The sequence below is a fragment of the Tenebrio molitor genome, chromosome 5 (genome assembly GCF_963966145.1).
Source record: "Tenebrio molitor chromosome 5, icTenMoli1.1, whole genome shotgun sequence".
In the NCBI taxonomy this organism is placed as follows: domain Eukaryota; kingdom Metazoa; phylum Arthropoda; class Insecta; order Coleoptera; family Tenebrionidae; genus Tenebrio; species Tenebrio molitor.
Window position 1 is genome coordinate 2,229,049 of NC_091050.1, and position 26,816 is coordinate 2,255,864.

The 26,816-nt window shown below is 39.7% G+C and overlaps 3 protein-coding genes across 12 annotated transcripts in view; all 3 read right to left on the reverse strand.

Moving 5' to 3' along the window:
• The window catches only part of SoxN (SoxNeuro), a 212,283-nt gene that overhangs the window by 3,244 nt on the left and 182,223 nt on the right, over window positions 1–26,816 (reverse strand). For 3 of the 10 annotated variants that reach the window (XR_011159916.1, XR_011159911.1, XR_011159909.1), the window contains one exon: window positions 20,843–20,978. The exons of 4 other annotated variants lie outside the window; for them this stretch is intronic. The gene's annotated coding sequence lies outside the window, so the exon portion shown is untranslated. Of the gene's footprint in view, window positions 1–20,842; window positions 20,979–21,264; window positions 22,628–26,816 lie in introns of those variants that run through there. 3 more of the 10 variants (XR_011159915.1, XR_011159912.1, XR_011159910.1) reach the window with 1 other exon arrangement.
• On the reverse strand, window positions 15,034–15,739 carry LOC138131823 (NPC intracellular cholesterol transporter 2 homolog a-like). Its single transcript, XM_069049052.1, has 3 exons — window positions 15,581–15,739; window positions 15,425–15,532; window positions 15,034–15,371 (listed from the first exon to the last, which is right to left on the reverse strand). Exons 1-3 carry the CDS (start codon window positions 15,651–15,653, stop codon window positions 15,094–15,096), a joined length of 459 nt encoding a protein of 152 aa, XP_068905153.1. The 5' UTR covers window positions 15,654–15,739; the 3' UTR covers window positions 15,034–15,093.
• On the reverse strand, window positions 17,955–18,919 carry LOC138131822 (NPC intracellular cholesterol transporter 2 homolog a-like). The gene is made up of 3 exons (XM_069049051.1): window positions 18,489–18,919; window positions 18,329–18,442; window positions 17,955–18,278 (listed from the first exon to the last, which is right to left on the reverse strand). Exons 1-3 carry the CDS (start codon window positions 18,568–18,570, stop codon window positions 18,001–18,003), a joined length of 474 nt encoding a protein of 157 aa, XP_068905152.1. The 5' UTR covers window positions 18,571–18,919; the 3' UTR covers window positions 17,955–18,000.

Here is a 26,816-nt window from a genome sequence, read left to right on the forward strand (position 1 = left end):
AGTCTTTCCAGGATAAAGTGAAGGATCTCGCTAAAAATGAACATGAAAGGATACAAGAAAAGTAAAAAAACAATAGTCTTGGATGGGTGACTGCCGAGGAAGCCTCGAAGAACAATGTTTTTAACGGAATTATCATTACTTGCAATGTATCAGGTATACTGAAGGTTTTATATGCAGGGCAGCGAGAAGAGGATGTAATAGAGAAGTTGGATTAATGATAATAACGATAACGATATATGCGGCCTGAATGCCACAACAATTTTTGTCTAGTTTCGAAGGCAACGTAATTAACGAGGTGACAATGAAAAATAGAAGCGCGACGTCGACGAGTGCATCCCCGTGCGCCGCCGGTGTTGTCTCGCGGGGTCACCTCTTGAACCGTGGACCGCATCCATTGTTGGGCGCGTCAATCGCGCTATCAATTCTTCAAATATATTGGACAAGTTCGGTTCGTAAATCTGCGAGTTTATGTTTTAAGTCGGACTGCGGCCGTATATCATCCGGGCGGACCTTGACCCCCGGGTCGGACCATTGACAAACATTAGCCAAACAACAATCTGGAAACGGCACGTCGAGAGGCCGGCGCGGACTGGAAAAAATGCGTTATTAATGTTAAATTTTACGGACATGCAGTACAAATGGAGGCCGTCTTCGTGCGTATCGGTGACCACATTTGTCACAACAGCGGGGTGCTCCCAGAGAACGCCGCTCTACCAACTACCGTCGAGGAGGCTCTCACGCTGCACGGCGACACACGTGCGCCAGGAGTGACCCCCGGGTCGCCAAATTAACGCGAGATTAACGGACGATGCGACAAAGTGCCCCCTCATTTTATAACGATTGCCAAAATAGTTCGCGATTCAACGGTTTCAGTCTTTGACCACAATTATCACATTTTTCCCTCGACCAAATTACCTTCGCGACCTCTACGGTGCCGTTTTTTGGACGTTTCTTGTCCCAAGAGGAGGAATTGAAATCGAACAGTTCAGCAGAGAAATATTAAATGCTTGAGATATTTCCTGGGAACGGATGCAATTATGTATTAGATATAAACAAAACTAGATACTTTGATGAGGTGAGAAAGGAAGACGTTTGCAATGTATTTTATCAGAAGAACTAGGCTTAGGCTTATTAAGAAATATGAACAACAATTCCAGTACAAATATGTACAGCTCGACAAAAACAGCTTGGCACATGGTGCTTCAAGTGCTGACAGAATATCCGGACTGTTGAGTACGTACAACCCTAGTCATATCCTTGTCTTACAGACACGCTCTCGTTTCCTCTTCTGCGCATTTCATGTGCCAAGCTGTAGTTGGTCTATTAAAATTAGAGATGGCAACTCTTTAACTTGAAGCACGACTACATCTGACACTATCAAGTCCTGATGGTACCATGGTACATCATTTCATCAATTTCCGTGCGATTTGTCTTCCATTGATTACATAATTTCATTATCTTTTGTAGATTTTGTTCGTGTCACCTAATTTGCTTCCTTTACTCCTTCCCAAATCGTTCAACACCTTCAACTCCTGTTTCCCGGCCGTCATCTTTCCCTTATTTATTTGTAAAGTTTGCCGGTTAGGTCGGCTCTATTCAGTCCGCCGCTTCATTCATGAAACTCGTTACACAAAAAGGAATCGTAGAAAGAGTGTGTGTTAAATTGTCAACAAGCGACAACAATGCAATTCAGTACATCGAGGTCCATTCACACGGCGCTCTTTCTTTCAATGGACTTGTCTATTCGATTTTGTCTTGGAGGAAGATATCCACGGCGACCTGAACATCCAGTCTGGAAGGGTGAGCGATGGCGCGGGGGTGTGGTTCTTCCACCAACACACGTACAGGTGTTAGGTGTGTGGGTTTGGAGGCGATGCTACTGTGCAGATAAGCTCCGGTTACAATTACCATATTCCAAACATAATGCAGATCGTGAGAGATTGGACGTTTCAAGTGAAGGATGGGTTAGAGGAGACGCTCCGCGGTGGCCGGAAGTCGTTAACTCGGAGGAAAATTAATTTACCGGAGGATAGATATGTGGAGATGCTGTACGAACAAGGCGACGTCTCTTCGGTTTCGGCCCACTTATCATTTTTATTCGAGACGGTTGATAAATGGCCGGCTACCAGTATAAGAATCTGATACAGCACGAGTCAAAACAAAGAGAAAAAACAAAGCTGGGATTTTTTTTCTTTAGTTTTAACTGGCTGCTAGTTCCAGGACCGGCGAAGTGTCAAATACACAAATTTATAATCAGTTCATTCAATTTGGAGTCGTTTATGGCTATCTATTAAAGCACTCGTGGTTTAATAGTTCTCTAAGGAAATTTTTATGAATATTTCAGTGTACTATTGTCATTTACACCAAAAAACTTCCAATATTAATGTTCAAACTCTACTTTTTAACATCTGCAGATGTAGTTGCATCCGTTACCTTGAATTACCAATTAATACAAAATTCCCTAGAATTAAAAAATTTAATTTTTTTATTTAAAAATTAAAAAAGGGTGTAAATTCGAAAAAATAACATAAAAAACTCGTTTTACAAGGGTATTGGCGCACTCGTCCCATAGAAAACTTCCCTACGGCTCGTTTTCTACATTTGGGACTCGCGCGCCAAGTCAACCCTTATAAAACTCGTTCTTTAATATACTATTTTATGCGTCGTAAACTAGCGCAAGCAGAAAAAATCATATTTTTGGATTTTAAAAAAATGGCACAAACTGATCTAAAAACATTTTAAATCCTCGTGGTAGTTGTAGTCATTTTACTTTATAATTAAAGCAGGCTATGACTTTTAAATTAGATTGGCAACACTGTTGATGACTTGGTCTGAATTGTATGATTGTCAATAAAACTGTATTGTCTAGTGTTTTATTTCTTTTAAATCAAAACGATTGAACATAAGAACCCTAAACGCCAACAGTGTTGCCAATCTAATTTAAAAGTAATAGCCTACTTTAATTACAAATTTTAATGATTTCAGGGTACAAATCTGTTAATTGTTAATTAAAATTAGACATTTTAAGGCGCGTTTTTTTTTTAGTTATCAAAACTTTTCTAATTTCTATAAATTGTTAAACAATTCTAAGAAGTGAGTACAGTGACAATTTTTTTTACTCTTGTAAATAAATAATTTCAGGAAAATTTCAGATGTTCTAAATTAAAAAATCCACTTTACTACTATAGAGTCGTGAGGTTAGCTGAGGTTAATTTAGGTCATCGCGCACCTCGCATATCATACGGGTTGAGGTCTCGAAAGAAAAAAAAATACAGTCAGGATGGAATTTGACCCAATGCTTTTTTGTATGTTCAATGCGTACCTTCTGGTGACAACAACAAAGTAGAAAAACGTTTAAAATGGGAATTCGAACCTCATGTAGTGCACGTAACGGTTGTTCGCTCGAAACAAAAAACCAAAAAAAAAAAAACAACGAGAATTTGTGAGAATTCTGTTTACAAGCGGCGTCGTCATCTCCGGATCAGTATTTCGCGTGATCCGACCCGGGCCCCAGGCTAGCGCCTAATAACAGGGCCGGCTCGCTAATTGAATATTATCGAATACCAACACTCCCGGTCCTGTTGAGGCTCACTAATCATTCTTAATAAGCAGAGACAATCGGATGAAAGTGCGTGTGCCACGGTCCTTTGCGTGTGTGGCGGTCTTTTGACCGCATCCCCGCTCCCAAAGCGCCAAATTGAATCCTGATCGAGGCTCGCAATTTCCTAGATTAAGGGTTAGAGAGCCGAAACTTCCCTGATTGCTCGGATCGAGTGTAGGGGCCTGGTAGAGGGCTGTCCTTTAAAAAAAAACAAAAAACACCTTTCCTCCAATGGCTTTTAAAACAAAGAGGTGAACATAAAATTTAACAGAATAATAATATACTCTTCGTAATTGTACTCCTAGCAGGTCTCATCCACGAATGAAATCAAGGAGTTTTTGACTGAACCAAATAGGATGATAGTTAATAATAAGATTTATCTTCAAGCGGTCGAAAATCGCGCCTTTGTGTATCTCCATAGAGACGGTTAAAGTTTCTTTTTTTTTCTGAGCGGAGTAGAAGTACTTCAAGTCCTAGGAGTAGAAGTGTTTCACAGGATGCTCGACCGGGTCCAATGTAAGGTCATTTGAAATGTTTGTCACGATTTATTTATCAATTACACGAAATATGTAATAATTAAATTATCCCTATTCAAGAAAAGCCTCTAAAAAAGCGATATAACGAAATTATTATCCAATATTTAATCCAATATAATGTGGTTGTGTATCCTTTAATAAGTTGAATTTAACTGCTAAATTCATGTGTATAATTTTTGCGAAAACTTATATCATGACGTTTCTTATATTCGCTTTGAACCAAAACGGTGCAAGAAGAAATGATGTGTTCAATGGTTTCCCCTTCAGTTCCGCAAATCCTACATTAATTACTATTGATCAAATTATTACCCTAACAAAAAATATTTTATTTTTTAGTTTTGGCCCCCTAGAGGCAAACGCTACTTGGTGGTTAAGGTAACGCTTCGATCCAAATCAAAGCGTGCTTTGAAATTTTCAAAAAACAATACATCGTGAGATTGACGTTTTTTGTTAGATTTTTTATCTCGCGGGTTTGAGCAGTCCGATCGACAAAAAGAAAACATAAAAAAAATAATTAAAAACGTCTTTCCCCTTTGGAGTCTTCATTGAAAAAAGTTCCGATACAAGTTTTCATTTCCGGCTGGTCGAAGTAATTTCCCAAAAGTGAGATTTGCATCTTCGCCAACAAAGAGTTTGACCCTCTTCTTGTTTCTGTGTCATCAAGCCACACGTCCTCTAAACGTGCGTTTATTTTTTCTGTCGACTTATTTCCGTCAAATTGCGTGTCGTCGGGCGCTGGGAACCCCGTGATACGGAAACAATGGCCAACATGTGCACCTAAAATTACTGTTTTCTAATAACAACCCTCCGCATAATGACCCGTTGCAAAGAACGGTGCCGGCCCGTGTGAGAATTTACGCCCCTTTTTTATCCCACTTTCTACAAAAGGAGAATTAAAAAAAAGCGAGCCTATACATATAAATTGTACAAATTGTGGCACGGAAGGGTATGATCTGCAACGACTTTATTGTGGGGTGCAATTAGCTTGGATGAATTTGTATCCATTTTTGGAGACGAAGGGCGGACGGTTGCCGAAGGTAATGATATATTGCAAAACGTGATGCAACGTTGGGAAATACAATTAAATGTAATTTGGGTGGTCCCGGGAATAAATGTGCTTTTATGGGGAAGAGGGGCAAACGGAAAGAGAGATCTGATTAGAAAAAATAAGAAAAGTCTGCCAAGATCGGTTTATCGAAAGTGCTGTTAAATATTGACAGATCGTTTGACAGTTTGGCCATTTTTGTTGGGTTCTAACTGTCTTGTTTCTTTTTTTGGAACACATTTTCATGCAATATTTCTTAATTTGAACAAAGTAGGCGTTGAAGAGTCTAGTGTGAACACACCACGGATTAGCTGTTTAAATCTAACCTCAATTTTTCCGTTGTTTGTGTTTTTTGCTGACTAACGAGTGGTGCGTTCACAATCGACTCTTCAACGCCAACTTTGAGAATAAATTTAAATGAACACCCAATAGATTTAGTATCAAAATTTTCTTCTCTTCTCTCTGGCAAGTTTATGTCACGTTTCAACACTTATCGCGTTGCAGTTTTGTTTTTTGCTGTACAAATGTTCCAATAACTCGCTGCAAATTTCGAATAGGATAATAAAGACTTTGCCTAATTACTCAGACTGTTTTATTTTAGCAGCGCAACAAGCGTGACCGCATGAAAAATGCAACATTTAGCAAAATTGAGACGTGTGTGAAGTTTTTGGTTATGCAAATGGGCCAAAGCCCGAATCTCGTCCATCCTCCGACCAGTAGGTCAGCAGCCTCAGGGTTGACGTTCCTCCGGCCAACGCCAGTTGATCGCGTGTTGCTACCAACATCCCAAAAGGAAACTTCCCTTGGCCATTTAGTTTAATGTTATTGCTTTGCGACCCGGCAGACATACATCAGCCTCCTAATTCCAACATTCGAGCGATAATTTGGGGCCTCGCATCCCCGTTCGCTTACCATTATTGTTATTTGGCCGTCGCGGCTGCATCTTCGAGACGCACAAATTTCCAGAAATTGACGAGTCCGCGTACAACATCGAATGACATATGGTTTTGGTTTGGAGAAGCGAATTTCGCAACACCTAATGATAGTGATTGCGCCCCCGGAGCGCGAATCGCCGAAACGTGATGGTACAAAAATGTTAATCGCCGCCAATTGCAGAGAAAGTGATTTTCCACGGATAGACCAGACGCGACCAATTTCTAGGGAATTTCGGGTTCAACACGCTCGGTGGAGGTAAAAATTTGGAAAATTTGCCGAAACCGTGCAAGCGTTGCGGACGCATAATGGACCCCAGGAGGAGCGTTTCGGCAATACCTGGTTACTGTTATCACCGGCGCGGCTTCCACGCTTGGACGGGTTGCCGTCGAAGAACTGTCCAAATATTCAATTTAACAGTCCGGATTTGCACACTTTCCCGATTTGGCACCGCTACGCTACGGTGTGTCCGACGTGAAAAATTAAGACCGTCCATGTAATGAGCATAGATCCGAGGACCGCCAAGAGGCATCTATAATCGAATCAAATGATTTGTGTGCTGTGCTAACCGAGCCGTGCCAAATGCATGACTTTTTGTCACTCGGCGAAGAGGTGAAGACTCGGTCTCGGTCCATCGCCCACGGAGCGCTGGATCTTTGTCCGTTCTGGGTGTTTGAAGTGGTCCGCGATCTACAGCGTGTCCCAAAACCGATAACGTACACTTTTGGCAATATCTCGTTTAGTACACTTTACTAATACATACTCGTATTATTGAACCTTCAAGTACTAATAATATTGCAACAAGAGATAACTACCCTTAAAATTTGAAAATTGTCATTTTACTGTAACTGCAGCAAAAGAAACTAAATGAGTTCATGTCCGATCTGATCTGCTTGCAGATAAAATAGTATATATCATTCAGAGTAGAAGGTCTTTTTGTGCTTGGCCCAGTTCGACCTCGACTTCGTCTCGGTCTTCAATCTCTGGGCTCAGCACAAAAAGACTCACTTCTACTCTTGCTCTTAATGATACCGAGTTACTATAAATGATTGAAGCAAAATAGTGGATTGGTAACACTGATGCAGTTGGTAGTGCAAATCTTCTCGTGCATCATCTGTCAATCATTTCTATTTAGGTCAGGTTAAGTCACGAAATACATTGGCGTTGGAAAAAAAATTACGATTTTTTTGACGTTTGTTTCAATTTTAAAGATTGCGTGTGTCATGCCAAAAATGTTGCCAACTAAAGATTTCAAATGTGTTACCAACATAACAAAATAAGTTTCAATCATTGATAGTCACTCGGTATAATCTGCTATTGTTAAACATTCGGTACTAATACTCGATTGTAATTGTTAAGCATTTTTATAGTGAATTGGAAAATATTTTTTTACACACTAATAAAACTATCTGTCATTTTACCGCACGGAGTGTGTAAAATCACAAGAAAATTTTGAGCTTTCAGGAACCTTCAAAAAAATGTTTAGCGTATCACAAGTAAAGTCCATTTACACTAAGACCCCTAATCCGCTCAGGTTTCAAAAATGAACAGAAATTACCTAATTGTTTTCTTCTGAAGTCTGTAAGCGTGTCAGTTATCGGTATAATAGATAACTTTCTGCCATTTCATTAATTAAATGTCAGTCTTTGTCTTTGACAGGTTTTCCAAATTATTGGTTACAACAAATTTCAAATTTGAGAAAACAAGTACTTAATGGGTCGCCGGTCAAAAAGATTAATACATTACTAATGCGGTAGGCATTTTACATCGCTCGGTTTTTGTTAAAACACTCCCGCTGCGCGGTCGTGTTTCAATCTAAAAATCTCGCGCTGTAAAATGTAGCCTACCGCATATGTAATGTAAATAACTATTCCATCCTCCTTCTGGCCCTCCATCGCCTCTTCGTGCGACAACAATCGCGGAACATAAAATTTTTTTGTGTGTCGACATTTCCCATTTTTCACGCTAATTTCTGTACGGTTTTTGAGCAGTCGGATCAAAGGAACGTCGATTAGTTTTTTCCGCGAAACTCCAATGTTTGTGAAGATTGGTGGTTTACCTAATTTGAGCTCTGTTTATTTGATTAGCCACTGGAACATTGAATTATTTGGTGCGGTTCTGGTAGTTAATACCTCGGACATATCCGAAATTCTTCGCCGACGTAAATGAGGAGTAACGGTCGCCCATTCTCCTCCTCACCCAATATACAGAGATGATCATAAAAATTCAGTCAATCCGACCAGCAGACTCCACGGGATAATTAACACAACGTGATTCTTTTATTGTCCGCTTTGTACTAGAGAAATCGAGCGGGTAATTAATGTTTGCATAGGAAAAAATCAAATTTTTGAAATTTGGAAAAATTACAGTTCGACAGTCTAAGTTGTTTCGCAACGGAAATCTCTTCAATTCTAGTAGTTTTCAACGCATCCAGAAAAATTTCTTGTATATTTTTCTTCACTCTATGAAGATAAAAACTTTTTTTTCGGATGCTCTCTTTTTCTTCTTGTGTTACCACAAGCTCTCCGTCCACTTCTTCGGATCAAGTCCAAGTTAATGTTCGCTGGCCGAGTTATAGTCGGCATTTTTTGATAATTACTGGAGTTGAAAGACAGCAGTCGAGTCACGAGGCGGTCCCATTCACAGTCCAAACTTCGTCAAAGCTTCACCTTAATTAATGAGTTTATAGAGGCAGCTTAAGTCGCACTCTCATTTCCCGGGAGCGGAAAAACAGCGAGTTTTCCACCGCCGTCTCGGCGAATCCGTTCGGCCGAAGACCGATTTCGACAAACCGCCACTTTTTCTCCAAATTAATCGATTGAGACGTCGAAGCGCTCGTACTTCACGCTCGATTAAGCGCTTTTTGTTTTACCGAATCTGGATTTTTTCCGGGGGGCACACAGGTGGTCCGAAATCGCGTCGAGCCGCATCCGATGTACCGTGGACCCTCGCTAACAGTCGCCGTTTTCGGAACTTTCTAATTACGCCAAGTTTTTTGATTAATCACAGTGATTAATTAGGCGGGGGAGTGCGGGGGGCGTGTCGCCAGATGTACCGACAGTTTGAGACATGTCGAGAAATAAAAATCTGGTGGAGTGCTTTGTCGCATATTATGTTTATTTCTCGTATGTTGTAGCTTGTAGCTTATGAACTGTCACTGCTGTCACTGTTGCCAACTTAACTTCCATTTTGTGATTTATTCGACTGAACAAGAGTATCTGGTCTGTCACTGAAATAATTCATAATACTCATAGTCATAACATGTTATGTCGTTCGTCTAACTTTTCAAAGCACTCTTGACTCAACAATGTCCTCGCCTGGTTTCAAGCCTCGGCTGTGCCTCGGCCACAAAACTCGAACTCGGACGAAAAAGATGCACTTTTTGGGCTTGATACACAAATAACTAGAGAGAAGATGCACGTGCCAAACTAGAGGGGGCTTTGACCTAACCTCAAACTGCGGCCCCAACCATACATTTAAATTTTCCGTTGACAAAAACAAGGTAACAATTATAGTCGTTTTTGTTTTTATTTTTTAGTTCCAATTAGTCGGACTTACCCCACATTTAGCCCCCCTTGAAAATAAGCAAATGTATACAATTAGAGGCGAGCCCAAAAATGTAAATTTTTTTCCTCCTTCGCCAATTTCCGTGCCCCTAATTCCCCGACCGTCTCTGGCTAATTTCCTGTATGCAAAAATTCGTTAGTCGTTGTTTCCGCCGCCGATGCCCTCAATTAAAACCGTCATCACTGCGCCTCCATCGGCAGCCGCAACGGCGGTCGTCTAGCGTCTGTCCCACCGACAATTGGCCAAGGGCCACCTTCTGGTTAGACATCTGACATAACGCGTGTCTCGACCACAATTATATCTCGGGGCCCATATTCTATTACGCCGAATTGGCTCCGGCTGGCTTCTGTTAGACGCGAACGCAACCACTGATTTCGCCCGCTTCTATAGTCACATGCGAGATGGCCGCCCCCGGGACAGTCATGTGGACGCGGCCTAAGACGCGAATTAAGTCATCAACCGTATGCAAAATTTCCGCCCGGCTCTCGCATGTCGCCCTCGCTCCGGGGGCGGCGGACGGGGATGATGCCGCGGCGAGAGGGTAATCTCGATGATTACATGTTACATTGTGTCGCTTTGATCAAGTAGGCCGTGTTTTTTACACCCGGGACTTGTCATTGTTTCCGCTATTGCCTCGGATATCATCCCCCGTCGGGGGTCGGGATAAATCACCCCGGTGAGGGGCGACCGCGAGGGTGGCGGCTTCGAGAGCGTCGAGGTGATACAAAGAAACTGAACCTGCAAGGATTCACTCAAAAAAAATTAAAAAATCAAATTAAATCCTGGACTGGGAAGGCGTCGGAAACCGTCAATTGTTGTGCTTTTTTAAAGCGTAGATTAATTGGAGTATGTTGACAGCTAACCTAAAATATAAAGCCAAAAATATCGTTCTTTTTTTCTCTCTTTTCAATGTTTTACATTAAAAATAGAATAACTTAACGATTCCTATTCTCGAAGCAAATATCTAAGGGCACCCTTTGCTGAAAACAAACATGTTCAATTATGTCCCGATTAAACATGAACAAATGTCATTCGTGTCAAACGGCGGGAATTTCAAACTTTACACTGTTCTGAACGGTTTAATTTTTCCAACACCTATTCAAGCCCAGGATTTCATTTGATCTCGCGATATTTTTTTCTCAACGGGCTGTCGAATATCCTTGAAAATCGGAATAAAAGGTTATCTGGGAACGAGAGAAAGACGTGTGAAAAAAAATCTACAAAAATTAAAAGTCCAATGATAATAATAATGATTTTTTTTCGTTGGAAATAATTCGGTGTTCACTAATTGCGTGATACTTTGAGCTGCGATTAACGGTAAACCGTTAAAGGTTGCCCACCACGGGCACCAATTGGTCACGGCGTTTTTTCTTTGGGTCGACTTCCACATCTGAATAGACTTTTCAGTGGGCCTTCCTGCTCATAAATAACCAAATGAAGTCGCCGGGTCCGCGGCTTAACTCCATCATTCAATTAATCGAATCTCGGCTCCAGTTCGATTACGAAAGAAGTGTCGCTTAAGAGGCGTAACACGGATTTATCATCCTTATTAAAAATTAATACAAAATGATCGTGACGTTAACACCGCAGCAACATGGAATTAAGATTTCCTCTTATCATTAATATTTGCCGTCTCCTTTTCAATGGAGAACGAACGATCTCGTCCGACGATTTACATACCGGTTTTTATTTATTTATGCAAAAATATTTATCACAGATCCTGGCAGATATGCGCTCTGGTAACGAGCGCAGTTTTACTAGGCGTCCATGAAGCATTCAGAAAAATTTCGCACGGCTGCTTGATGGTGCAGTGCGGTGGTCTTTTAAATAAACAATAAGTGACAAAAACAGAAGTAGAAATATTGTAATAGTCCTTGATCCAGAGTGTATAAAAGCGAATTCCTTAAAACAGCAGGTACCAGCACCAGGTACCAAACAAGTAATGCGCTCCGTCTTCATTTTTTTTAGAGCAACTGGTTCTACCTTCTAGCAGAAGAATTTCCAAAATGTTGAAAAGAGAGTAGGTGCTACTGGGAGAACGGATCATCAGATAAGTCCAAGAAGGAAGAAGAACTCAAAATATCAGATGATGAAGTGGAAGGAATAACGAGAAAGCTTCGTCTCGATCCTTTCAAATGTGTTTTGAATTCCCAATAAGAAGACATTTTAGACATAAGAATAAAACTTCAGAAACAATTCAATGGGGAGAAGATTCGGGAAGAAATAGATTCTCTTTGGAGTCTTGTTTTACATAGTTCAATGACATGAAATGTCATTACATATATGAGAAAAGACATGTGGTTGTTCCAAATTGACATTTCAGATAGCATTAGAGAAACCTTGGTCGAGAAGAAGAAACATTGGTGTTTGAACTATGAACCTAGAACGATCTTCAATATGGATTCAACACTTCCACAGAAAAGAGCAAATCATGGTGTAGGTGAAAGTTGAATCTATTTGGTCTACAACCCATCTAGTTGTTCCGTTGGTAGTGTGTCTCTTGAGTGGGAATAAACCGAAGAATTAATTTGCAAACCTTCAAGACAGGTCATTAGACCTTACCGCTCTAAAAAGTGTCTTGAAAAAACTTCTTTTGGACAGCAGATTTATGGAGTTTCAAAGCCTTGGAACGGATTCCGCGCAAATTCCTGTGGTAGCAGCAAGTGCACGATGCTACTTGAACCAAAACTTCAATTTGTGCGGCTTCGTTTAACACTCTTGGCTCATTATGTTTTTTAGGTAAACCACGAAGTTAACAACTTGATCACACAAAAACCAAAAAAGCTGATGAATTTGAAACAAATAATGTCGAGACTAAAGTGGAGCCTTGCGGAACACCACCAGCTTTTTGAATTTCCCGGTTTGTCCCAAACTGTCTGGGGTCCAATCCGGCGATCAAAATAGAGCCCGACAGGCTGTCAGTATCAGGGCCGTACAAGGCATTAATAATTATTGGATCCAATTACCTGATAAACACATTCCGATAAGACGTCGTCGATTTAATATCGCCGCCTCGGACATCTGTAAAGGCCCCGGACATGCGTTGAGGTTTTGTATTTGCGTTGTTTTTTTTCCCACCTTCATCTTCGCCTCCTCGAGTGTCGGTCGTGATCTTCGGTGGTGCTCCGGGTCCTTTGTCGGTCTTCCGGCCGTCATTAGGCTATGAGTCAGCACCGAGTGCGGTGTTTGAGCCGTTTCGGACATGTCAAACCATCGAAATGTTTGATGCCAGTTAGATTAATGTTTTTAAGATATTGGTTGTTTCTTCTCGCATCGACGTGACGAGGCGATTCTGGAGGACGCGGTAGGATGGGAATTCGAAATGCTGGCTCAAATTAACAGCGGAGGTGCCGAGCTGACCTCGCGCCGAAGCCGAAAAGGAAATTGAGAAGAAGAGAATGCAACAACGGTGCTGCATTTTGCGCTATTGCATTTTGGCATCCACGGAGGTAGAACACTATCTCGCATCACGCTTTTTCGTCCGAGTCTGAGTTTTCTGGCCGAGGTGCAGCCGAGGTTTGAAAACTGGCGAGGACAAAAGACACTTTTTGGCAGAGGTGCACATTAAATTTTTACAAATTACAAATCTCTTTTCCCAAGAGCAAAAATTGGTCCAGGCCTGAAGAACCGATTCCGTCCTCCGTCGGACTCTTCCATCTTCTAACAATATGTTAATGCCCCCTCGCACAAGCAAGAACGGGCTCCGCTTTATACAAATATCACCACCTGCTGGGCGGATCTTATCTAAGTAACATATCTTTTGTAAATTTATGAGCATACTGTTAAGTATTTGTCACAGTCTTATTCCTCTGTTTTATATATGTTAGTACGAGTAGCTGCCACTGTTTTACACTCGCCACCGCGGGCGGTACAGTCGCTCAGACAATCAGTCGGACGTTATCCTGCCCGCTGCCGACAAATTGCACACTCGAACGAAGTGTGACGCGATCGCGTGTCTGGAAGCTACGCGAATGAAATACTCGTGACAGGATCAAATGTCCTGGACGCGGTCCCGATTCGGACAGGAGCACGGTTCGTCTGGGCGAGTGTCCGGCATATTATGTATATGTGTGTAATGTCTATACCGCACACGTTTTCAGGTTTCGTGTTATTTATTAATTTATTTTTATTTATGTGGTATTTGAAATATGTAAGTATGACCGGTGCATACGTTGTCTCGGTCACCCACGTAGACAATGGTCATTATGGCAAATTTCGGGTTATTTATCGGATTATTATTTAAATGGAGTCAATTTGGGAGCGGGAGTGGGTGGCCGGGGGCATGCTTCATATTTATGGCTTTTTCTTCACTTTCTTTGCTTATTTATCGGTTTATTTTTGTCCTTTCTGGTTTCACTACCAGTTCTACATTTACTTTATCACCTTTACCCACAATAAAAATCATAGATTTTTGCAAACATTTTAAAAAATATCCAAGGACGCAGATTCTGACCTCCTGAATTACAGCAGTAGCCGTTTTTCCCTACTAGAAATGCATAGGAAAAGAAAAACCGTTCACATACTCTCAAAAAAAATAAATCTATAGATTTTCTGTATGATGCAGCTCTGTACAGCTGCCTGGCCATTCTCAATGTATTAAGTTATCTTAGTTGTTTAAATTTACCTTGCAAATTTACGATTTATCTTTTGAAAATTATTTTAAAATCCAATCCAATTATTTGCAGTAAAGAATTATTTTTCGCATCGTAATAATTAATCTTGTTCTCCAGTAATCTACTAAATTGATCTCTTACTGTGAAAAAACGTGATTTATTGTTGTTCTGACGCAATAATACCCCACGTAACAACTGTAATTACTTTGGAAAAAAATTGATGTACTAATTGCCAATAACGTGATAAATTGGGCAAAAAAGGTCAAAAAGAATCTGCGATGTTTTGCAGGTGTTGCTCGTATTAGTCAGATTTAACTACAAAGTGGATTTTTCGTCTAGAGGTCTAGTGTCTACGAACTTTCCATATGATTCAGATCTGGACAGACATGTGTACGTTTTTGTTTTCTGCTTTAGATAATGTTTCACGACTGTTACATGAATGTCAATACTGATTCAAGAGAGAGTATTTAACTAGTTTTAGTTAAAATCAAGTTAGAAAATCACTGATTTGGATAGATCAAAATTTAGGAATTTGTAACCTCCTCAAATGTGGACCAAGCCAAATCATATCTGACCAACGTGATAAAGCTTGAAAAATGATGGAAGATTTATTTTCTACGATTCTTTTCAAGGAAGACAGATGGAAAAATCTTCATCATCAACTATATTTATCTTTATCAAATTTTTGATGTTGACTTGGACCCCAAGATATCAACTCTAGAAATAAAATACAAAAAGTCTGGACTATTTTCTATTTATTTCTCTGATTGGCATGATTTAGTAACAAATTGAACCCAATCACGGTTGACTTTTCAATGCGAGCTCCACCTGGAAGCACTCAAAAGGTTCGTTGTCTTGGTCTTTGTCCACCAAAGCAAACTCCAAAGTAAGAGTGATTTCAGGAAATATAGGAAGAATGAACATACTGTAAGTGTACTCGACCACTTGGTTATCATCCAGAGGGCACTCGGTGTTGACAATACCGTCACAAGCATCATCTTGGTCCAAAGGATAACTCACATCTATACTCATAACATGTGCCACAGCTGATGGGGCGATGTGTTCCAATTTCCGCGCTGCAAAACGACAACAAACCAGTCTTGGATGACTCCGACGAAGACGAACTTACGCGTTTTGAACGTCATGGTCATGCTGGAGGTGGTGTTGATGTAGAAGACGCAAGGTGGCTGGTCACAGTTCTCGATCTGGACGTCGTCGGGCAAGGGAATGTCACCACCTAGGTGGAAAGTGTGTAGTTTTAGGAATATCAAAAAATTTTACTTACATTGGGACACTGTGGTGCCTCTTACAACGGTGAGGATCGAGAGGAGAGCTGCTACTGCGATTGTAGACTTCATTTTGTCGATTTGGTTTGTTCTGACTGAGGATCAGGGGATGGTCAAGGTTTATATAGTGCAAATGTGTGCACAGGTGTGATCAGTGAAGATGTCTGGCTGGCAGGTGTTCTTATCAGATAATTTTATTTTCTATGCAGATTTACGGAAAGGGGCAACAGCGAATTGCATTTCCTAATCGTTCAATTCCAAAATTGATGCGAAATATTACTAAAGAAAAATGTTTTTTCGAAAAGTCAACCAATTAAAACAAGAAGAAAATCCGGGCTTACTATATTTGATTATTTACATTAATTAAGAAACTGACACACCTGTTTATCATTAAATGCAGGTGTTCGATTATTTGCAATATTTTCTAGGAAAAAACAACAGTTTCGGAAATTTCTTAAATTGTGACACTCAAGATTGCCAAATCGTTATTTGTTAAAAGTAAGTGAGTCTTGCAATTTATAAAAACATCAATAAAATGCAATAGTTATTTTTATATTAAGTGCGTGAAGAGAGTGTTTTTTGTGCATGAAAAGGTCTTTTACGCCGAGACGAAGGTCGAGGCAGTATAAGCCTTTGAATGCACAAAAACATCTTCACGCACGAAATATAAACAATATTTTTTCTATAATTGATTCAAAAAATTGAAATTAAAAATTCAAATTTTTGAAGGAACTCTGAAGTTTCAATGCAGTGACCAGCAATAACTAATAAAATACAGTGCGTGAAGTGAAACACAGAAATAGTCGTGTGCGTGAAATCGCATTTCACACACTGTTTTGTATGGTTTCAATGGTTTCGATCTTACTAACAATGCAAAAAGAAATACACGTTAGAAAATGACCCACTTCAGGCACCGATAACTATGCGTGAATTTCAATTTTTTGAATCAATAATAGAAAAAATATTTTATTTGAAGTCATTTAAAGAGTTTGTTTCTGTTTTCGACTGTTTTTGGACAAGTGAAATATTTAACAACGGCTTGAAGTCCTAAAAAAATCTAGAATCTAGAATCTAGATTTTTTTTCAGTTTCCAGGTATCGGCCTGAAGGAAAAATAAAGTCAGAATTGAAGCAAATATTGTATTTGTCATTTAACGAACCCACAAAAATGAAACCCTTTTATGAAAGGCATAGTGAGTTCAAAAATTTTGTGGTCAACTGTTGTAGTGCTTGATTTGATTTACCTAACTTCATCAACTGTCAAACTATGTATAAATGGCAAACGTCTTTTATACCGCGAACAAGCAATTGTGTGTTTCATTGGCAAAAAACAGTTCTTTTAAAATTAACAAACAATTTTCTTAATCCTGTATGATGGTTTTTACTTTAAATTAATAATTTCATTTACAATAAAATATTGATTGAAGTGAGGTTATGTATTTGAAATGTCAACTGAAAAGACGACCTGCGTTTGTAAAAAGAGAGAAAACCAGAAAATCTTTGAACGCTCGTTATCTCATAATCTCTCTTGCAAAATTTTGATGAAAGGTATTTTCACCTCGGAAAACTGAACGAAAAAACGGAAATGTCAGAAAATATAAATTTCCTGCAAGAAAGTTGAAGTCTTGACAGACCCAAAAATGTTAAAAATCCATCAAAAATGGCAATTTGAATTTGCAATGATAATCTATTTTTGTGTTAAAAAATAAAAATAATATTTGAGAACCACCTTGTATATATTTTGTGAAGGAGATTTTCTCAGTTGATTACTTCTTATCAATGGAATTATACAGGTGGTTCCTCTTAAAATGATTAGATAGTGAGTATGTATTTACTTATTTATTTATTTTTTTCTTTTCATTGAATCATTCTGTTATTACGCTTATTATAATCTCTCTGGTTCTCTCTTCAATGGCAGTAGTGTTATATTAATACAGGGTATTTCACGAGTATTTCATGTATTTCATGAGCCCAACAGAATTGAAAATGCAACTCACAATACATTTGCAAAGTTAACATAGATGTTTGTTTTTTGATTCAGATTTTTTTTTATTACATTCGCCATAAATCAGAATCATGTCATACATTTTAATTGTCATATTCTGACTTTAAAACAATACGACATTTAAAAAAGCCCTGTTAACTTTGGAAATGTATTGTGGGTTGCATTTTCCACCGGGCTCATTATCACTCATGAAATAATCGGTATATAATTATATGTATTACGCGTATTATGATTTTTAATTGAGACTTTGACAATTATCGGTATCATTGTTTTTCTCTGTGTTTTTCATCGTACTGTTGTCTCGCTCCCACAAGTGTCCAGTGCAGACTGACACTGACAATGTTTTTTTTTTTAAATAAATGAAACGAGTAAAATAATTCTTGTTTATTTGGTAGTTTTAAAACACTACAACAAACTAGTTTTTCTTTACTAGCTGCAGATCCACATTGAAGCACACGAAAGCTTGGCCGCCTTGGTCGTTGTCCAACAGAGAAAACTCCAGATTAAGACCCACTTCCGGAAATATGTCCAAGACGAGCATCCCGTAAGAATACTCAATGTACTCGCCCTTTGCCAAAGGACAAGGAGTGTTAGTGACGCCATCGCACGCATCATCCTGACCCAAGGGGTAAGATAGATTAAGACCCATGACCACCGCTTGAGCCCTTGGAGCTATGTGCTCCAAATAGCGAGCTGAAAAACACCGTTTCCAGATTGTTCCCTCAACAGTTAACGTCACTCACGAGCTCTGAAACTGATGCTCATCCGGGATTCGTAGTTTATGTAGAAGGTACAAGGTGACTTATCACAGTTTTCGACCGCAACCACGTCGGGTAGAGGGACCTCCTGGTTGTAGCCTGGAAGAAGCCGCTGAAAATGGTGTAAAATGGTGGCGGCGCTTACATCTGCTGACTTCGGTGGCGGCGATGACACCGAAACAAGCGACCAAGAGGAGTGATGTGAAGGTTGCGAAGGGGTTCTTCATTTTGGCACTCGTTTCGAAAGACTAACACTCGTTCACGATGCTGTTACACATTTATACACTTGATAGGATCGAGTGTTTTAGGAAATATGTGATTTATTTGTTTAAAACAACCGGCAGGTGTTCTTATCAGATGGAGATTATGCAACGAGGGTAAGACATTTTGAACATAATGGAAGTGGAAGAATTATGGCGAAATCATTGTCAAGTAAATTTTAATTTGTATCTTTGAGATGTATTTCTTTGCACAGAGTTGGAGCGGAACTAGTACCTATGCACCAAACCTACCCGATCATTGTTTATTAAAAAATTTGAACTTTGTGGGCTTGAGTTAGGTTATCAGTTATCACTTATCACTCTTATCAGATATTTTGCCGTGTTACAAATTTATCAATAGATAATAAATTTTGTGTTAATGTATCCATCAGACTCTTGTGTGAATTGAAAACACTGTCTCTATTTTATTTGTATAATCGGAACTGATTCATTTTTACAAATAATCGATATATCAGCATTTAAACAATTTAAAAACTCGAGATAATAATGTTATTCTGTCTACAGCGTGTCTTAAAATTATCGTATTCCGAGTTCGGGGCTTAGTAGGGGACATCCTGTTGTCCTGTTGACCAAGTAAAAATGTTTAAAAAAAATTGCTGTCACTTTGAAAAAAATATCAAAGTTGCCAATATTTGTTCAGAAGTACCTACCTGATTAATATTCTAGCTATGTTGTACTACCCTTTTGAACAAAAATTGCCAAAATAAAACTTTTTTTTTCAAGAAATGTCTTTTCATTTATGTTTTAATATTTTACATAATCATCCTCACCATATTTCAAAATGAATGTCAACCATTTATATTTTTATTTGAAAAAAACATGATGAAAAGTTTGAACCTTCAGACCCATATATCTTTGTAAAGACTCCGCCTATATTTTTTATTTTATTTTTTCGAGATTCCTGAGATTTTTCCCTACAACACCCCCGACTTGGAATACATTAATTTTGCGACACCTTGTATATCTAAAGTGGTTCGTATACTTGGTGATTCCAAAAATAAGCACTCTACGTGGTGAATGTTCATTTAAAGCCTCGTTGATGAATATGTAAAAAATATTTGTCGTAACTTCATTACCATCAAATAAATGACAAAAACATGTTGAAGCATTTGTACGAAGCAGTTAAAATGTCATCTAAGAGTTTATTGTGGATTTCGATGAGCTCTACATTTCTAATGAACATCATTACGTTGTAAGAAAATTGCCGCCATAAATTAACCACGCGCCGCACCGCTTTATTCTAGTATAGATGGCGGTAGTTAACGCTACGCCACACGGGCACCATAGTGCCCTCACTGATTATTATTATTATTAACAAAATGTGGCTTCTAAAGTTAAACCTGCTGAGTTGCTGTCATTTTATGTACTCCTTTCTATGTTGGATGTATGTACTTTTCAAATTTTAATAAAATTGCAGAATAATTTAAAACAAGAATCTATGTTATCGGTGAAACTAGTAACAGTTGTCTATTTTATATTTGTTTATTTTCTTTAAATTTATCTAAATATAGATTGTCTATTTACAGTTATCAGATTGGTATGCGCCAAGTGCAAAGATAAAACAAACAAATGACCAAAACACTTTTTTTTGTAGTAACTGGTTCATTAACGCATTTGTAAAAAATTCTCATCTTCTTTAATTCTGTAATATGTATCACCTTTGTTCTTCATTCAATAGCAACTAACGAGCGTTCAAAAAGTTGTGATCGTTGAAGTTCATTTATTCAACGAACAAGAAATTTTGTAAATTATTTCTTATTTCAAGAAACAATAAACCAAAAAACGGGGCTTGCTTGAGTATATAAGTATTTTTTGAACTCAGTTTAAAACACTTATCCAAGTTTTAACACATTTTGCTCACCTCTGTAATCTTTCTACAATTTTTATTAGCATTTTTTATTTATTTTGTAATACAATGAAAAAAAATTGATACAGAACTTACTTAGTTAAGTAGATAATAGTAACTATCATCGTGTGCGAAGACTATTAGTACAACCCTTTTTTTTTGAGGTGTTACACTTTAGTCACTCATCAGGTAAATCTTCCAGTTGAACATCCAAACGAAAACATTCTACTTGTTCGTCGTTTTGGTCATTGTCTATCAGACCAAATTCAAGAGTAAAACTGATCTAAAAGATAAGATTAATTTTAAGCAAAAAGCTAATTTTTCTTCACCTTGGGAAAAATAGGTAATATAAACATCGAATAGGTGTATTCGATATATTCCCCGTTTGCTAAAGGACAAGGCGTGTTGGTGACCCCAACGCAACCATCATCTTGTTGCAGAGGATAACTGATATTGATCCCCATAGCTAGAGCAAGAGCGTTTGGGCGGAAGTGCTCCAAATACCGCGCTAAAAAAAAATTCAAAATATAACCCAACCCATTCGCTCACTTACGAGATCTGAACTTCATCGTCATGCTAGTTTCACCGTTGATGTAAAAGGTACAAGGAGATTTGTTACAATCTACAATTTCAACGAGTTCCGGAAGGACACCTGTACCGAGAATACCTAAAATTTGTTAATTTTTGGAAAACAAAGCACAACCAAGAGAAACTGATTTACACTCGCTGACATCTGTAGACTGTGCGATCTCGACACACAGCGCAGTCAAGAGTAGAATGCAAACACTCTTCATCGTGGTAGATTGAAGACTGTTCGCTAATGATTTATGTTGCCATGATGATCTTGATCTCGCTTGTCAAGTACTGATAGTTCATGTAACAGGGTGAGGATGTTGCATCAGATCTAACCAGATCTGATGCCTAGCAACTTGATCTGGACAGATATCAAAATGGAACTCATTTCCTTTGTGAGTTTGCAAAAAGCAACAAAATTAGATGTGTCACTAGTTATCTTTTTTATCCTCTCGATGTGTTAAGTGTTACTAGGCCCTGTCTAGATCCCACGACTCAGATTTGCAAGTCTCACTTGAAAGAGGAAACAAGCTCTTCGAACTACGAATTTGATGATAAACTGCCTAATTTAAAAAAGCTTGCCTTTGATAGATGCGTTTGGATCAATTTAATCGCTAATCGGCTAGTCGAAGTAAATTAAAGTGTACCAAAATTTTGATTGGAGTTGTACGAAAGGAAGGTAGGAAATAGTTATTAACGAAAGATTTCTTGCAAGAATCTGGGTATATTCGGAGATGGGGAGATGGTTTTTTTTTTTTCGTATTGACGTTTTCAATTCCGTTCGGCCGCCCTCGGCGAGTCCACCCCGAAAAGCGCGCCAACTTTTCCGGAATAATCAATTAAGCGTCGGGTCGAAGAGGACGAGATTGAGAAGGGTCCCGATGGAATCGTCTCATTTTGCGGCTGCTGAAATGACATCCTCTTTTTAGCCGGCTGATCCGCGGTTCCAATTAAACTAGTGGCCGGGCTGGGGATGAGAACACCGAACAATGCAATCGTCTCTCCCTCCCGTCGTCTTGCCCCGATCCGGTGGTGAATTATTAGCGACATGCTGCTCTGCTCCCCGTAATATGGGCTCCGCCATTGATTGACAGCACAACCACTCCAACAGGCCTCTCTGCGATGCCGGCTTCCAGCTAGGTTGTTGGTGTGATTTGTTTTAAGAGGTCTCGGCGGTCGGACCCTCCGTTCGAGGGGGGCAATATTTGAAAAACGAACGAAGGGTGCAGGTGCGTTGCCGAACCCGAACGGCATCCGCCGACACAAATATACCACCTTCGGATCAAATTCTAAAATGAGTCTTTTTCTTAATGTTAAATGGACTATTAATGAAGTGTAGAATGTTTGAAAACTTTTTTCCAAGACCTATCTGTCTAAAAACCGTTGGATATCAGGTGGTGACGATGAGAAAGGATCTAGGAAGAAATTATAAGGTGAAGATGCAGGAAAAAAATGTCCTGATGAGCATGAGGAAGTAACGCGGCGCCCAACACACACGGGCAATAAGCAACAATGCCCCTTTGGTACAGCCACCGTACCATTACCTCGTTACGCACATTCGCCCATTAATTCCTGCAGCAATTCCTGCAAAAAAGCCAACAGCGCAGTCAATTAAAGCCGGCACTTGGCGCGTTAATGAGCTTTAATAGCGCCTCTCGTTAGCCGCGACACATGCACACCCATGCGGAGGCGGCTTTATCTGGCGCGAAAGAACAAGAAAAAGCTGCGTCTTGAACGCGATGCGACATCAGATGTTAGATGTAAACATGACGAGTGAATTGTTGAGTTATCATGTAAAGCCCGGGGCCGGCGGGTGCACAGCGTTACCGCCAGATGGCGGCCGCATCCCGCCAGCAGGATTTCGCAGGAGAGAGAGCGCACCGCGTCAAAAATAGAAACTGGAATGACGAGAGATGGTCTGATTCGGCGAGGTGACAGACACTAATTGGGTAATTACCCAATTTCATCGGCGGTAAATTGGTTAGTTTGTTGATGGAAGTACCGTAATAATCCGTTCAATTATAGATAACAATCGACGTCTTTTCCTCCGGTTCGAATTCGCTGCGATTGTTGACATTACACGCGAAGGATCGGGATTAAGCGCCCGAGATCGGAATCAAAGTGACCGATTGAATATTTTTTTACTGGTGAGAAGGCCCGAGAGAGGAATGTCGCCGCCTCTGCGAGAAATCGCGCGTCGGGGGCGAGTTCAGCAGGAATGGCGGATTCCCGAAAAGGCCGAAGATTGCCAGCGAGGAGCTACTTCCAGATTGTCACAGGATATTAAGATTGTTATTCTTGCAACGTGTGCACAAAGCACTACTTTTTTCTACAAGTGGGAAGACTACACGCACGAGCGCAGCGCCACGATTTTTTAGCATTGAAACTTTTTTCTCAGTTAGCACTGAGACTTGATTTTTTTTTTTTTTTGGTAAAAACAACATTTTTCATTAGGACTGCAGAAATGTGTTAACACATGTGGAAAATAAAATTTTTGAAAAGGTTCATCAAATATGCTTAAACCCAAAAATCTATGTTATTTTCAAAAATAATAATAGCAATGACAATTTGTTATTATAAATAAAAATGAAACGGTGACATTTGTTTTTTAGGTTAGGTTTACGTAAAAATATTAATAAAACCCAAGCGAAATCGCTTTTCATCGTAAAAATTTTATATTTATCTCCGTTCCGCGTTATCGATTCGCTAATCCCTAATTGGTCCTCTAATCCGGGCTGATTTCCGGCAGGTCCGGGGTGGCCGCGCACATGTACGAATGTCAAAAGCAACGCCAACTACGAGAGAAAGTTGTTGCTTGATTGTGACCCGAAACTTTCCACGCTATTGTGGCCATTTCACTCTGTTTTGATAGCTTTGCGATAAAACTGATCCGTTATAAAGGCGGCACAGATGACCCCGATACTTTGGCCATTTTTTCGAAGCCACACCGTCAACCAACTCTCCAAAAAAAAAAAAATAATAATAATAACAACCCCAACAACGTAAACGCTCTCGAACTTGTAGATGTGCACCGGTTCGCCACGTTGCTAGATGTCTGCTCAAAAAAATAATAACTCCAACGCAAACGTTTCCGAAATTGTAGATGTACACCGGTTCGACACGTTGCCAGGTGTGGACAAGACTACAGTCTGCTCTGCAAGTCTCTTGGAAGAGATAACTGTGATTTGTTCGTGTGGAATAAGACCAAGTGAATTCGAGCGGTGTCAGCTCTGGTGCGTATTGGGATGCGCAGCATCGGCGCCTGCTCGGTGTCGGCGTCGCGGCGTCGATTGACGGGCGCGAGGTGCTCAATAAGTTTGTAAAAACCGGGAGTGACGTCCGGGAGGGTATGGAGTAGTTCCTCCACGGTTCGGTGTGCGAGCACACGCGGAAATAAATACGTAGGTGTCCCACGTGGAGACGAACAAAACGATCGCTCCTCCATTGTTCTTGTAAAGACAAAAGAAGGCAGGCTGTAGTAGAGCCGGATTGGTCGGGGGTCCGTATCGATTGTGGCGTTGGCCGGGCATCCGGTCGGCGCCCAATGAGCTAAAACAAGAGCCAGCGTCGCGGCGCACACATCCGTCACGACGCTGGCTGCTGGAGCCGCTCACTGATTCGCGAGCGCCTGCCGGGGACGGCCGATGCAAAAAATCGACACTGATGGGTCGATTTGTCGATCGATCAAACGTGGAGGTGCATCGAAAGCTGAGATGTAGGTGTGGAGTGCTTTTCAAAATTCTTTTCAAATGCTTTGTAAAAGCTTCGCAAACGTCAAAACATATCAAACACAAATCAAAGAACACGAAGTCTGTTCTGTTGAAAAAAAATTACATCGATTAGATTTTTTTTTTGTTAATGTTAAATGAACTTATTTTATCCCAGAGTATGTAGAAGAATTTTTGAAAACTTTTTCCCAAGACCCATTTGTCTATAGTCATATAGAATTATGTACTGCAAAATTCATTTTTTTGTTTTGTTTTTAGTAACTTTTTATGTTGATAACAAAATCAAATTTTGAAAACGTCAATGGACAAAATATGTCAGTACCTAAGTGTCGAAAGGCTTGCAACGTTATACAAAGTGTCTATAAAAGAACGTAGGTATATCGAGAGTCCTGTGGAATTCGAATATATTTGATTTTTGCCGCTCTGTTGCATACAATGGTACCAAATAGAAAAATAGAGGTTATGTGAGTCAATTAATGACAGGTTTTTAATATTGTTGTAAGATGAAAAGTAATTAATAGAAAAACTGAAGAAAATCACAAGCAAAACAACTAAGACCGCAAACTGACAACTGACGCTACGATTTGATAATTTGACATTTGATTGGTGACGTCTGATTTGACGGCTTTAACGACTCGACATAGTGCGGCACACAATTCCACAAGACTCTTGATATATGTACCTACATTCTTTTATAGACACTTCGTACCTAGTGATCAAAAAGAAAACAAATCAAGAGTGCTGCCTCATCTTTTGTTTTATAGAAAAGTTCGTCTTAGTTTGACTCATACTCATATCATATGTATACATGCTATAACTGCTATAAGTATAAGTCGTTTTATTGGTTGCCTACCTTTCGAAAAATCTATTTAAAATTGATTAATTTATTAATATTGATGCTTTATCTTCAATAGTACTAAAACCTTCCACCACTTATTCTGGGATAATTGTTGCTTACAAATACAGTAAACGTCTGTAAACTTTGCCGAAATCGGAAAGTTGTTTTCTAGGTTAATAACAGCACATCGTTGACGTTTTTTTGACATTTCAGCAAAAAATCTGCTGTCCAGAGGCGTCGAAGGTCACTTATCGAGGTGACTTTTTCTCACAAATAAAAAATAAAAAAGTGGACGTAACAAGTAACAAGGATTGTCATTAATGTCATTTTTGATAATACCTAATAATAATTTAAAAAATATTCAACGTAGATTTGCGTGACATAAATATTACTTTGCAGCAAATTTTGCAAATTGTGTCGTTGACACATCGATAAAGTGTTGTCATTTCAGTGGCGTTTGAGCCATCGACATGTCAACACTTTTCCTGATATGTAGCACTTTTTATTCCAGTCCTTTGCCCTTGCGAGGAAGATTGGCGTTATTAGGGCGGTTGTGCACGCCGTGTGCGTTCTTAATGCTCAGATGACGTTTAGGCGGAAAATGCCGGTCCGTAGATGGGATGACGCTGTTTACGAAACAAAAGGGGGATATTTAGGGAAATCCGCGATTTATCGGCGGGGTTACGGTGGTGATTTGAATAATGTGGAAGCGGGACGCGTGATGGCACGGTAATAGGCGGCGGGTAGGAGGATTTGTTCGAGGAGGGGTGGATTTGTCGCTGGTGGTTTTATTACGCACCACTCGGGGGCGGATGGATAATAAAGATGTTCTAACCAGTCGAAAATCAAAAAGTGAATCGGTGCTGGAAACAATAATTTTATCACAAAAAACAACACAAGAGTGGTCCTAAAAGTGATTCCTGTGGACCCCCAACAACGAACGATTGGCTGAACCTGCAAGAACTTGATTAAATTCTGTGAAACTACAACATTGGACATAATGAACATCAATTAGTTCCAGTTGCAGCTGCACCATGGGTTTATGAAAAATGCGTATTAAGTGAGAACTAGAGAGGCCAGTTCGGCTCAGTAAAAAGCGACTTATGTAAGGTTCGTTCCTGCAAAAAATCCTGCAAGTCAGAGTAAATTAACTCCAGGGTGGATTCCTGCATCCTGCGATCAGGACACGGAAAACTAGAGAAAACCA